Raw genomic sequence first — 14873 nt, 5'->3', positions numbered from 1 at the left:
TTAAACTTTTCTGTTTACTTTCTTCCCAAGCATCACAAAGTTTTCAGTGGGGATAGTTTTATAGTTAAGCTTTAGTTGGTCAAGGAATTAATCATTAAAGTAACATTTACTTCCGGAGTGTTTATTTTATTATTGATAATATATTTTAACTTAATAATTATATGTTTAACTTAATATATTGCTTGGGAGCAAATCCTCAACATGAAGTCTGGTAAATTTCTTCCTCCAGCTGGATTTTCTTCTGGGAGCTTTGTTTTACTACATCTGTAATGATAACAACATGCATAAAAAAAGCTTCTCATTCAGAACAGTCATCATATCTTTGAAAATTTCAGGATATGTTGTTTATTTTATTCTATTTTGTTCCCTTAACCAACACAAATTTTCATGCTAATCTATATCACTATGGATAACATTTCCTAAGAAATGCATTTAAGTGTGTGAAGTTAAATTACATATCAGAAAAGCCTCTTGCCAGTTTTTTCATCTGTTTGAACTCCCATAACTCTGAGGAGAGGGCAGTGCTGTTTTCAGCATTTCTCTAGGCCTGATCTAAGGGATTTTTTTTTCCAGAGGAGTTCTGGTGCAGTTCCTGTGAGTCAAAAAGGTTCTGCCGTTGTCTGCTGAAATGCACTTTGTCGTGCAGTGATGCTGCCAGCAGAGAAAGCGAGCTCACGACTCTCAAAGTCCCTTCTGTGGCAGGGAAAACCTCGAAAGCGGCGTGAGAAGCGATTCCTTGTGCAGAAGTTGTTTGGGGAAAGAGAATTTCCTTTTATCTGGGCCTTGAAGGTCTGTGACAGGGGGTTCCTCTGGAAAAGCAGAATAGAGCTGTGGGTTTTTTTTGATAGCTGATATCAGCTTATCTTGATGGAGCTGCACCTCATGTTGTTAGGATGATGTGCTGAAGAGATAAGAAAAGAGATTATTGTCACCAATTGTAGTGATTTTGTTAAAGTTGCAGCTGGCCTTCTTTTAAGGATATTTTTCTGCATGAAAGTGTTTGGAGGAAGGGTAACAAATCACCACAATTGCCCTTTACACTGATTTGGAAACAGCATTCACCTTTAAACACATGAATTCACACTTTTTAAAAAAAATAAATTAAATTTATGTCATTTCATGAATGCATTATTTACATAAGTTGGGCCATTTGTATTGTGTTGGACTGTGAGCGAATGAAAATTGTATTTTTTGGTAAGTAAAAAGAATTTCTTAAAGCTCAACAGCTCTTTTAAAAATCATTCTCACTCCTACCCTGGCTCTGTAGTCTGGGCAGTTTTATCTCCTGTGGGGCTCAGGACAGTGAGAGCTGTCCTGTTAGCCAGCAAAACAAAGAAACAACTATAAATACAAATATTCCTGAGACAGAGTGTCTCCAGCTGTGGTCCCAACACCCCTCAGACACCAACAGGATCTCGGTGGTTCGGGATGGTTTTGTGCCAGGCTCTCTCTGCGTTTGCAGAAAACTGTAGGACAAGCTGGAGAACCTTTCAGTTTGGTTAAAAAGGGAAATGTGCTAGCTTGAAAAGTGAAAATAAGGTGCTTGATGTGAGGGGGAAATATCATCATTTATCACTTTTACCACAGTGCAGCTCTTTTGCAAGCCAAAAGTTCTGAAGGAGCCTAAAGAAGATTCTGTTCACTGTGAAGTGTCTCTTGAGTTTGTGATGGGGACTGATATTATTACAGGCTGCACACCTCAACTATTGTTAGCTTTGTCCATGCAAGACTTTCTACTCAGATATTTGAAATAATATTGTGTTACAGCTAAAAATATGTTTTCTTTGGAAGCTCTAAATTTTGTGTCTGTCTGAATGGTATTGATTCATGTCTTTACAGAAAGGAAATTATGCCTTTGCTTTACTGCTAAATTTGTCTAAGTGATCTATAAAATGACAGAAAGTCATTATAGCAGTTGTACTCAAGAAGCATGCAAGCAAAGATGGAAAGGTTTTTCTGCTAAAAAAACCCAAAATATCTCTTTAGTGGTCATATGGGTAAATAAATACAGCAGTGCCACAGCTGAAATTTTTGTGGGGAACCAATTGGAGACTCCTGAAGCAGCTGAGGACACTTTGAATCATAAACTACAGGGAGATGAAGAGGGAAAGTATGGTCTTAAAGTAATGTGCCCTAAGAAAGAGGTCAAATTTTGCTTTATTTGTGTGTGAGAAAGGGCAAGGGGCAGAGGTACTGATATTATTCTGAAGTTTCCAGGAGGAGTTAATCAATACCAATGGCAATAGATCTTCAGAGCAGCATGATTTTTGGGGGGATGTAGTAGAGATAATTCCTGCAAAGGACTTTTGCCAAGTGTTAAATTGTAAAGGGGCTTATTCATAATAAGGTTTTTCAAACTAGGATATCTGGAGTGTTATAAAAATCAAACTGACTTTCCATGTCATCAGATTTCAATTGTTTTGGCAGTCGTGGGCCTCACAGAAATTTTTTTTTTTTGGTGCAGAAACCTACAGCATCTTTAAAGTTTATTCATCTGCAATCTCTGTAAGAGCTCAGCTATTTTTGACATTCACCTCAACGGGAGCAAACTGTGTGAAGTGTTCCACACTGACACAAATCTCCTAATTCTCTTTGCATTTGCATGGGAATGACGAGAGGAAGGGAGAGGAGTTTTCTTCAGTCTCATTTTCATGTAACACAGTTTCAAAATCTGAAATCTTTGCTCATGCACTTTAAAAACCAACATTCAGAAATGCCTGTCTAGGTATCAGCCTGTCTAGTCAAAACATGCATAATTATGGAGCACAGTTTTATCCTAGCAGCTCGATTCAAAGAAGGTAAAGCTACAAAGATTCATCAGAACTTGCTGTGTGTTCTCCTTCTTGTCCCTTTCTTTTACTGAATGCTATTTTGGATGTGCCTGTTGTTTGGAAACAGTAGAATATATATAGAATATATAGTAGAATGCTATAGGGACAGGGGAAATCTGGGCAAATTTACACCTGGTCACTCAGGAAGGGTCCTGTGATCTTTTGTGATGCCATCTTTAACTTCAGAGCAAGATTTTTATGGGTTGGAGCTGCTGAGGAACTTTAGTGCCATTGAAGCAGCGGCTCTGCTGGGAGGAGCTGGGAGGTGCAATGTGCTCTGCATCTCTGATTTTCTGCTTTTTTGGGGGGCTCTCCCTGCAGCCCCCTGCTCTCTGGTGTGTCAGAGAATTCAGTGGCCCACGTCAAGGAAGGTGCTGAGGGACAGAGCAGGCATGGAGATGGATTTTTGTCCCGTTTGCTGATGCAAATCTTGGTCAGTGGAGTTCAGCTGGTGGGATTCTCTCATTTGTGAGCTTATCCACACTCATGAATAGAAATTTCAGATGACACAGTGATCTCTGCTGGTTTGTTAGGAGCTGCTGGAGATAGCCATCACACTCCTTGCAGAAATCTGAATGGGAAGTAACCCTCATTTCAAATACATTGCATTTTGGGGCCCCACTGTCTCAGTTCTGTGATCCTATCACTGCCTGCTTAGACCTGCTTAGTTATGGGATATTTGGGTTTCTGATTTAAAATGTGGTGAAACATCATTACAGCTTCCCACTCACGATGAGAACAGTGTGCTCAGGGTGTGAGTGGAAGGAATATTGCAGTGCTCCTGAAAACAACAGCTCTGAAACTCACCTGTTCCGTGACTCTTCAGCTGGAGGTGTTTTTGTTTTGTACACTGAGTGTAATTTAAAATCCTCTAATCATCAGCAGGCAGGGCTGATGCTTCTGAGGTGTAAAATAGACACAGCACTGGTGTTTTATACTGACAGATACTGAGTAAATAACACTCAAAGAACATTTTCTCCCAAATTTTAGCTGAATAACTGTTGGGATAAGCCCTTCCTAAAAGCCATTTCAAAATGGAATACTATGATTCTAAGTATTCTCTTATTTTACCTTAATTTTCTGACTAGTAATTTTGCTCGTGGTTCAGATCTGCTTCCATGTTCAAAAAAAATGAAATTTGGATTTGGGGAAAAGATTTCTAACTGAAATATGAGTCAAAGTGTGCAACTCAGAAGTTCACAAGCAATTATTTGAATGTGCATCACTACTGAAGTAAGGCTGGTCAAGAAAATGCTTTTCCTCTGTGCAACACTGGTAGAAAATCTTCAGTGATTTCTTTTAATACTTTTCACTAGAAAACCATGGAGAAGGTACCTGGGAAGTTCCCCCTTTGCCTCATAGTAAAAGAGAGGAATGAAAAAGAAATTTGTGTTTTATGTGAGGAAATAATGGAAGATTTTGAATATGACAAAAAAAAAAGCAAAAAAAACCCCAACTACTTTAGACAAAGACACTTTTCTTTTTTATTTTTTTTTTTTCCAGTAAGAGCTCTCTGACTGAGTTTTTACTGAAGTTGGTAAATGAAGTTCCAGCATTAATAACTGAGTGATTTTTGTGCAAGCCAGGATGACACACTACTCCCTCTCCAACAGCCACTTGCCTTGGGGTAGAAACAATCCAATTTTTCCAACACTGACTGCATTTCACATCATTTTTTTTCCAGTGGGATAACTGAAAAGTTTACTTTTTTCTCCTTGTGACCCAACTGTGCTATTTCAAATGTCTCATTTAACTATAAACTATTGCTAGCAGTGGAGTCTGACTTAACTCTGGTTTAATTTTCACACTTGTTTATTTTCCTGTTTTCTCCCAGAAGGTATTACACTCAATAATCTGCAGTTGATAGCAATTTCCTGACCAGTGAGTGGCTGGTGTCTGTGGTATTGATAGTGCTTTCTTTTCTGTGAAATAATTGATCAGAATGGCTGAATTTCTGTGACTCTTTAGGACTTATCCTGTTTGATGATAAATTTAGATTAAAGATGTAAAATAATTTTTCAAATAAAAATAAATTTTATGCTTTTAGGAGCAATGCTTTTGCATGAAGTCCACAAAACCCTGTAGAACCTGTTCTAGATAGTACAGGAGCCTTCTGACAGCTCTAAACTTGTAACAGCACTTTGGGTTTGAGTGGATAAAGCAAAAAAAGGAGTAAGAAACTTAGAATATTATCCATAGGAGCTATTTCTGTGGCTCCTTCTGTCACAGCATTTGTGCTCTGTGTGTAGAGATCTTTGTGCAGGGAGCACACACAAACACCCACCAGAACCGGTCGGTTGCTTAGAGCATCTCAGACCACACAGTGCTTGAGATTTGGTAGAAATTTGGAATCAAACGTGACAATTTATGGTGAAAATGCTGCAGGAAAGGGCTTTTCTCATGCTGTTTCTCTGTTTGCCAGCTCTGAACGCCATCGCAGCTGATGTTATGTACTGAAGTCGTACGTGTACTCAATGATGTTAAGCCAGCAAATATGAAAACAAGGAAATAGCACGAGAAAGCCCTTTGTCCTGTCTCTGGTTGCCGAAGAAATTTATCGTCTCATCTCCAGAGGGGTTTGGAAGTGACGATGAACTGTTCAAGCTGCCCTACTGAAAGGTATCAAGGGCAAGGATTTTTTTAAAAGGAAAAGACAAAGAAATTTTAGTACGTTGTGCTATAGTGTTCTATAACGTAGTTTTGCTAAGAGAAAAAAAAAAAAGTAATGTGACCCATCCTTCTTCACAGTTGGTGATTATGGTAAATTTATTTTGCTTGTAATCATCTTCTTGTCCCAGATTTTTTATTATTTTTTTTCCTTATTTATTTTAGTTGAAACAATTAGGAATTTTCTTTCTATGACTGTATTAAAAGGGAGCAATAAATTTTATTCACATGTTAAAAAGAGAATGTAAAGTTCTTTATACTCCCTGCATTTAAAAGAAAAACAACTGAGTTGTTGTCACTTATAGCACCATTGTACATGTTGAGAATTAAGTGTTATTTATATCTATTCCATAATATTTTTAATGATGATATTGCTGCTATGGATCATAAATAGAAATGATCAAGTCACTGCTTTCTCATTTTCTAGGCACAATAGTGGTAGTGAAAACCTAGTACTTCCTGCTTTCTTATCCACAACATTTTGTAATAAATGGTCACCTTTTAAATAACTGGAAAGCATTCACATCACTTTTAAAAAGAAAATTTAATTTGCCTTTTGCTTGCAGAAGTCTAGATAATGTCTGTTTAACAGGTGCCAAACATTTAACCTTTTGAAGTATTTTTCTTTAAAAAGAAAAAGTCATAAATCCAGTGGCTTGGTTTTCAGTGTAATAAAACAGGAAATAATCCACGTAATTTTTTCACTGTTAGCCAGCACATGGTGGGGGAAATGGCCTGCTGTTGTTTTGGTTTTTTTTCTCCATTTATTCTTTTATAAAGCTTTTCTTTTTGTTGGTTGGCTTTTTTGTTTATTGTTTCTTTTTTTTTTTTTAATTAAAGTATTTTATATTATCATTTGTTATTTAGCACGGCTCATTTACTAAATAAAACTCGAGTATCATAGCTTTGTTTGAAGGTTGGTTGCAAGTTCTTGTATATTGCCTCACATTTTAGGGAGTATTGCTTAATATGTATCATCTATAATATTAGAATTTCATATGCAATGCAAAATCTCTTAGGAAGCAAAGGAGTATAAAGAACCCTGTTTTCTGCACTTATATGAAGACATGTAATCTTAGTTTGCTAGAATAAAATGAAATACAGACACTGCTTTTAACTGGGATGTATACAGTATATAGAAATTTCTTTTAAAGAAAGAAAGTTATTAATGATTCATGAATTAGACTACAACATGGAATTCTTACACATTACTGTATGTTTGATGTAAAGATATTTATAGGCTTGTACTTAATAATCACGTTGCCTCAGTTCTTGGACTGCAGAATGTCTACCATGACTGTTGCCTATAGTTTGCTCCACATTTGCTATCTGGCTCTTTTTAAAAAAAAATAAAAATAAATAATGTGTATTTGGCTATTTGATCTGTAAAATAAATTCTATTAATAATGAAGTACGTATTGTAATTCAGCATATTGTATCACATAATTATAGCTATGACTGTTATGGAGAGTTTTCATTTTGGATGGTGGGATCATTCTCTTGGGAAGGAGCTCATGTACCCATCAGACACTTTTGCTCTTCCTATTTTTTAGCAGCCTTGCAGCATTTATGCTTCAAACTAAAAAAAAAACCAAACAAACAGCATTCCCAGTGGTGAGAAATGCAGTGACATTCATTGAGCACAGCTCAGGCAGTTTGGAATCACCCCAGTGCAGGGAGGGGTTTATCCCACAGGAGCTGTTTGGTGTCCCAAAGCTGCTCCTGGCGTGTGGAGGGGGGTCCTGGGTGGGCGATGGGAATTCAGCAATGTTTGGGTCACAGCCCTTGGGCCTCGTTCAGGGTGGTTTGTCAGGCAGACAGGACCATTTCACAGCCTTTGAGTTTCTGTTTCTACTTTGGATTTCTCTCCTTACGAGGAATAAGTTGGATTTCCTTTTGGAGAAAACCCCCATATGTAAACTTAATGTTTGGTGAAGAGAAGCACCAAGTAATTTCAATTATTACATTCAAACTTTTTTTTTTTCTTTATTAAAATCAAGGGATACTGAGTGGCAATAATGAAATTTAGTCATCTCAAATACTAAATAATGAAATTTAGTCATCTCAAGTGAACATGTAGTTGCCCTCAGTTTTTTCTCTGGTGGTGACAAGGCATAGATAGACTGTAGCAGGTTATTTTGATTTTAGGACTGCATACCCTCTAGAAGTGCCTACTTTCTTGCACTCAATATGAAGAGAACCTTTGATAAGTACCTTTCTTGAACCAGATGTGCCAGTTATGTCATTTCAGAGAAAAATATACTTCATTTTGAGTTCCTTTGCATTTAACCTAGCTGAAACTCTAACTTTTCTTTAGTATTACACTGCTCCTATCATTCTAATCCACCAAGAAATAATTCTAAAAGCATCCAGGATGATTTTAACATTTCCAAGAGTTAGATAAATGAAATAAAAGGTACATCACAGGGTTTAATTGCTGGTGCCAATCAGTAACCTCCCTCCTCTGGTTCTCTCATGAGTCAGCCCAGCCAAATATGATAAACTTCCAAATGCACTGAGGGAAAGCCAGAAACCTCTGAAGTGGCTCAGTTTCATGTGTTTTGTCTGTTTCAGTTTTTGTTTTCTGACACCTAAGTATCACTTTTTAAATTTTTATTTTTTTCTTCGTAGACTGGTCAAAAGCTTGTTCAGAGCTCATTTCCTCCTGATGGTTGAATGGGTTCTTGGAAATCTCATGAAGGCCTAATATTTATTGACCAAATATATGTGTGTGTGCTGGATATCAATTTCTGCACTCTTCTGTGATGAAGGCCAGTCAAAAGTTTATTATTTTTGTTTTAAATAGTATCCTGAGTCAAAGCTAGATATATGTGTTTCAAAACCAACTCTGTTTCTCAAAAGTTTTCACCTACAGAAATTTTCTTTTTTTTTCTGACTGCTTAGAAGTCAGAGTGAATTATGAGCAAAAATCACTGAGTTGACCAAACTTTTGAACTTGACAACTCGTATTTTCTTTGCAATATCAATATATTTATCATACTTCAGACTGCAATTTTTACAGTCACCTCAGTACAAACTTCTCAAGAAATTCCCCCTTTTCTCTGGTGCTCGTTGCCTCATCTCCAGAGCAGCCAGGCTGTGTCTCTGACCCCGAGCTTTGGCCCCAGTGCAATGTGGGGCTGGACAAAGAGAAAATTCTTTATTTATTGCCAGTTTCCAGCTGTAAGCTCCAGCACAGCAGCTCTCAGATGAGCTGTGTTGCCAATTATTCCGGAATTCTTATGGATTTTTGTGTCTGCCAAAGCTCCCTCCCACCCGACCTCAACCCCAGAGCAAGCGAGGCACTGCAGGACCTTTGGGGGATTTAAATCCTTCTGAGTTCAGTTTTGTCTTCTGAAGGGCAGTAGGGGGCTGTCAGGAACAAAGCTGGTTTGTGATGTAAATAGAATTATATTTTTAACATAAACTGTAATGCTGCAGGGTTTTTTTTGTTACACTTTTCCGGTGATTTCCCGTTTTACCATAAAACATCTATTTATGGTGTATCCTGGTCTTACGTATGATTTGTAAAATCTTTTTAACAAATGATTTGAATATATATTTTTGCTTTCATATTGAATTATTGAGCACTGTTCCTTTTATGTCTTATTTATCTATTTCTAAAATAAATTTGTTTTGACGATTATATTTGTGTATCTTCTGGAGAAGCACTGTTTTTAAATACACCTCTGGTCTGTTTGCTGAGTGCATGCACACCACCAAGCCTCTGCAGAGACTGATATTTTTCACAGTTTAGGAGCTGTGATTATTAAATAACTTAACCACATGTGAGCTTTACAAGAAGAAATATGAAGAATTTGAAAACACTTTAGCAGCACATTTGTTTTGTCTACATTTTATTTTTTTCAAAGAAACCTAAGCAGGAATTCCAAGAGTTGCACATTTTCCAGTGGTGTTTCCATGCACGTGTGAGTGTTTCTATCTCTCTGTATGAATTTTGTGTGTGTAGGGAGCAGGAGGTGTCCATACACATTTATCACACATTCAATTAGCAAAGGTTATGGGCAGTAAATATTGCACAGGCAGAAACTGCAGAGATGTGCCCATCCCAATATCTCTTGCTGGGAAAGATAGCCAGGCTCTAAGGATTTCAATCTGCAGCATTATTTGATTTTTTGGGAAGATTTGTCTTCCCTTCTGAGAGTGTACTGGGTTCTCAATATGTGAGAAAATCACTCTTGGTGATTTGGAGGTTAGGATACAAATATGAAAAGTGCAGTTTTGAGTTTCAGTGCTGTGATTCTTTCACTAGGTTATTTTATTCATTCTCCCAGTATTCTAAAACACAATTTTTTCTGCTAAATAGACCCATATTCTTAAATTTTACCACTGGAAATGTAGCAAAATAACATTTTTGCATTTTCTTCAAATTGTGAGCTTCTGCTTATTTCATAAATAGACACCTGTAAATCAAATTCAGTTATTTATATGCATAGAGATGGATATTAAGTGCGATATCAGGAACTTTTCAGGGGCATTATTGCCTTTTTGCAATCTTTTAAATAGGTTTTATTCATTTGTGTTCTCATTTCCAAGGAAGGTGTTCATTCAGGCTGAAATCACCTATTTCCAATAAAAGCTGAGTGATGGTATCAGAGGTATGAGGTTTGATTTCTCATCCCTGAATTCCAGCTAAGAATGAGGAGCTGAATTTTGCTCTGCCGTTCTCAGCATGGTTTTCACCCTTTCCTAAGAGAAGTTCCAAGGCTGTTGGATGGATGAAGTTCTGTTCTTGTTCTCTGTTTTCTCCTGGGCTGTGATTTGGAAGTCTCCAATCATGGGTTTCCCCACACAAAAATGTTTTTCCTAGGTCTGGATCTAAACCATCCATGTGCTGATGGATTTCCTCTCCCTCTCTTGTACAAAAAAGAAACCAACAGGGGACAAATTCTGGTCGTTTCCAGACCTTTGCCACGAGTGTTTCAAACAAGCAAATGAACTTCCAACAGGTGATGGAATTTGGAAAGTCCTTTCCTTTGAATGTTTAGGGAATTTGAGTAATTAGAAATGACTTAAAATGTGATTGTCTGACAGCCAAACTCAGCAGTGTCTGCACAGACAAGGTCCACGTGCAGGACTTAGGATGGAAGGGAAAATCTTATCAGTCTATAATTATTACTGTGGTGAGAAACTGAATCAAAAAAGTGCCACAGCAGATTTTTGCAGATGCAATTTTAAGTCATATTTAAGTCAGATATTTTATTAATTGCATAAGTGTTGATCCACTATGGATGAAAGGAGCAGAATTTGCTGCTAACTCTGAATATATCTGAACACGTGGATGTGTGTTCATGTCTGGGTTGAAAAGTGATTCAGATCAGGTTTATTGGGATTAAAAACTAAGGTGTCTTCATTGTTGACTGATTTTTAAAGATTGCTAAAAATCATTTCCCTCCCTTTGAAAAAGAATCTGTTTGGGCTGGCAGTGAAGAAGAAAAGTAATTCAGATTTGGAAAAATCTATGGTATGGTTTTGTTTGCTATTTAACTGGAAGAAACGATTCTAATCCCTAAAGATGGTACAAAAAGATGGATTTTTTTTTAAACTTACCTCATGTAAATTTACAGTTTTTTGTATAACAATAAACTGCCTTCTAGCTATGCTGCATTTTATTCCTTCAAATACATTAAAATAAATTTAAAAGCAAGTGCTTTTGCTTGCCAATACCCAGTTATTAAAACAACCTAAACATGTAGGTACAGATATTTTAAATTATACACTGTGAAAAGCTGCCTGTTTTCTGCCTTCTAGCTTCTCTTTTCCAAAGTCTCTGTTTTTGGAGGTGTTTAACATGAAACTATCTGTAGCCAGCACACCAAGGAATCAAACTGAAGGTGGAAAAGGGCTTTTCTGTTTAAATAAGTCTATTTGTAAACAAAACTTCAAGAGGGGAAGAAAACATTGGATTATGTTCTCAAGCTTAGCAGAAGGGAAGCAACAACTTCTCCAGCCTGCTGAGATTTTGATTGCTATTGATTTCAAAGTTAGAAGCCCAAAGAAGTGCAATTTGTACCAGAAGTGTTTCTCCCAACCCGTGTTGGAGTCAGAACTCGGTGAGAGCCGCGGCCACTCGGAAAGGTGTGGAGATATTGTTATTGTTATTGTGGAGATATTGTTATTGTTATTGTGGAGATACTGTACTAGCACGGGGGGATTCACTGCTCACAGCGTGTGCTGAGTCACCTTGAGCTGTCATATTTTCTACACCTGAGTGGGAACAAGGGATTTACCAAAAATCCTGCAAGAAAATCTCATTTTTTTCCTCCTACAGATAGCAGTAAGCTGCTCTATCCAAATACTGATCACCAAGACTTTTCAGAATTTTCTCATTAGACACACTGAATGCTTTTTAATTCTTGCTTTATATATTGGAGAAGCTTATACACATATACATATATATATATATCCAAACAAAAAGGTGATTTTCTAAAACTTTTCTTGTTTTTTTCATAAGCCAGTGTTCAAAGACATTTCCTGCTGTGTGGAAGCATGAGGCAGAATGGATTTTTCAATGGCCTGAAGTAGATTTTTAATCTAGCAAAATGACATTCTGACTAATTTTAAAAAAAAATAAAATATGGATAAACAGATTGGTGTTTGCTTACACATGGGGGAATCATCAAACCTACTGATTCTGCAAACAAGAGGCTGCAGGATTTGATGAGTGCATTTTTAGAGAAACTCATATGGCCAAAGCTGAAAATCAGTCCCTGCTAAATGATCTTCCTGATTCATTTCCTTTCTTTATCAGGTTTTTGTAAGACCACTTCTCTGCATTATCATTTTGGCCAAATTTTAACCCAAAGTCACTTCATTTCCTGTCCATCAAATATTGTTTTTGTTGGAAATAATCAAATATTGTCTTCCATGTTGGAAAATAATACATTTGTGGTCTAACACTGTGAGATTCTTCTTTTCTTGTCTTTAATGGATGGTTTAAGATTTTCTTCTGCTATGTTTTCCTATTTTTATATTAATATATTGAAATCATGGAGGGGCTTCTGTAAGAACTCAGGCATTTGTAAGATCTTGCACTTGGTATTGAGTCAATTTGACAACAGCACTGTGATAATAACCAAAATAATTAGCACCACATGTATGAACCTTGGAGAATATATTATAGCCATATATATCCAACCATATATATCTATTTCTTACATCAGAATTCTTAAGGATTGTAGAATTATAGAATAATTCAGGTTCCAAGGGACCTGTGAAAGTCACCTACTCCAATCATGGGACTGAAAACCAGGTTCTTTCCCATCAGTTTTCTCTGGGTCTTGTTCAATTGACTTCTAATATTTTAGGACCCTCAAGAATATAGAGGTGTTTGAGTGGAAATCAGAGTTCTAATTGTCTTTATGAATCCACTGCCCACATGCATAAATATCCAGTAAATTTGACTTGCTTATAGCTATAAATAGTTTAAACATATATATTTGTATGCATTTTTGGGATGAGCCTCCAAGTACACCGTTTGCTGCTCACTTGTATGGCTCAACTTTTGTATTCATCTCTATTTTATAAATATGTTGTGAGGTTTTATTTTAATTTCCTCTAGTTGTAGCAAAAACCCCAAGAAGTTGACACAATCTTGATTGTTTTACTCACAAAGAGCGCATCAAACCTCTTCAGAAACTTATCTCGAAGGTTGGATATTAAAAGCAGACAGGAAAAATTCTGTCAGGAACAATTAAACCAGGAAAATATAATTGCAGGATAAAAAAAAAAAAAGGCTTTTGATGCTTCCTGTATACAAGATATACAATTATCTGCTTTCAGCTCCCAAGCATGATTTATTAGTTACAGTAGTTTGGCTTTGAAACGCTGAGCATGGCTAAGGCAGCGTGTGCTCAGTTGTGTGAGGGCTCCAACATCTGTCCTGACAATCCTCTTACAGGCTGTCTTTGAGGAATTAGGAAATGGCAACATGAGTTCTGAAATGGATATCAAACAACCAGGGTTAGGAGAGGGGGGTTGGAAGAGGATATTCCATTATTTCATTGCCCCTTTTTAACGCAATAACTCCTTGAACTGTTTGTTTTCATTATTCCAGATGGGAGCAAGATGCATTTAAATGAATAAAATGAAATAGAACAAATCAAATGCTTGGCTGCTGTTCAAGAGCTGCTAAGGCTGAGCTTTATTAAATTCACATGAGGATATGATAACTGTGGAATTTCACACAATGAACTGCACTAATCTTACTCGTGAAGAACATAATTTTTCTTCAGATGGATGAGAGAATCTGAAATTTTGTCAGGAAAAAAACAAAGCCCCTTTGGAGCTTTATTTTCTGGGGGCATTCATTGCTTGAGTGAAATCTGTCCATGTCCCACAAACAGAATCTTCAGGCACAATCCATTTTTACACATCAAAAGTTCCAAGGGTTTGTTCTTTCTCCGTGGCAAAGTAAGCTCCTGTGTTCTGTGTTGAAACTCTTCCCTGTGTCATCGACAGTCCCTTTAGGAATAAAAATATTTATGTTTTAAAGGGGGGAAAAAGCATGAAAATTTAAAATTATATTAGATACATTTAATTTATATTTTAATAAGAATAATTTAAAGTGGAGAAAACCAAAGATTTTTAATGATTATTTGCAGGGTATAATTCACATTGGTGCCTTTTCTTTTTTTTGTGACTTTAGATCATTTTTGTGCCTTTGTCTGTTTATAACTCAATGTTTTTCAGACATTTCCTGTTACTTAATGTAATTAATGTTCTTTTTAATATGCTATTTCTCCTTATTTTTTTTAATTGAAACTCCAAAATTAGTGTCCAAAATTTCTGCTTAAATAATTTTTCCCCCTCGAAACTCCAAAAGTATAATTCCTGACAATACTCAAATGATACATTTTGTTACATTTCCAATTAAATGTAGCATAAAACTGCATTCACAAACTATTTCCCTGTATCTAAAATGCTAAAAAGAAAAAGAAAATGCTAAAACTCAGGGTTAAATGACTGAGCTTCTAAGTTTATTGGCAACCTTTTGTAAATAAAAAATGTCTAAATACTATGGGAATTTTTTATGGGAACTGATGAATTATTACCTTCCAAAACTCATGGATAATTAGAGGGGACATCACTTGGAAATAGAATTAAAAACAGTAGAAGGCAGCCTCTGTTTTGCTGAAATCTCACATATTTGGCTAATTTGGGTAACATCAAACACGTCAGTTTTCTTTTGTGGGGCTGAATAAATTGTTCAGTGTTGTCTCCTTTGCAGATGAGTGAGCCATGACCTGTGTGCTGGGTGAACTTCAGGAATTCACCAAAGCCACAAACACAGAACTCACCTGGACACCCCCTGAGCAATTCCTGAAATCAACAGTCCAGGGGTCTGCAAAACGA

At 36.6% G+C, this 14873-nt stretch overlaps 1 protein-coding gene across 3 annotated transcripts in view; it reads left to right on the top strand.

The window, feature by feature from the left end:
- Positions 1–14873, top strand: part of PCDH11X (protocadherin 11 X-linked) — a 429361-nt gene that overhangs the window by 71129 nt on the left and 343359 nt on the right. Inside the window, exon 5 of one of the 3 annotated variants that reach the window (XM_015626722.3) lies at positions 5254–9144. The exons of the other annotated variants lie outside the window; for them this stretch is intronic. Within the exon in view, the coding sequence (XP_015482208.1) occupies positions 5254–5259 (6 nt within the window). The 3' untranslated portion in view covers positions 5260–9144. Of the gene's footprint in view, positions 1–5253; positions 9145–14873 lie in introns of those variants that run through there. 3 annotated transcript variants of the gene reach the window in all.

Source organism: Parus major, chromosome 4A, assembly GCF_001522545.3.
Source record: "Parus major isolate Abel chromosome 4A, Parus_major1.1, whole genome shotgun sequence".
Classification (NCBI taxonomy): Eukaryota; Metazoa; Chordata; class Aves; order Passeriformes; family Paridae; genus Parus; species Parus major.
Note: the sequence above shows the minus strand (reverse complement) of the source record. Positions and strands in the feature narration are given on the sequence as shown.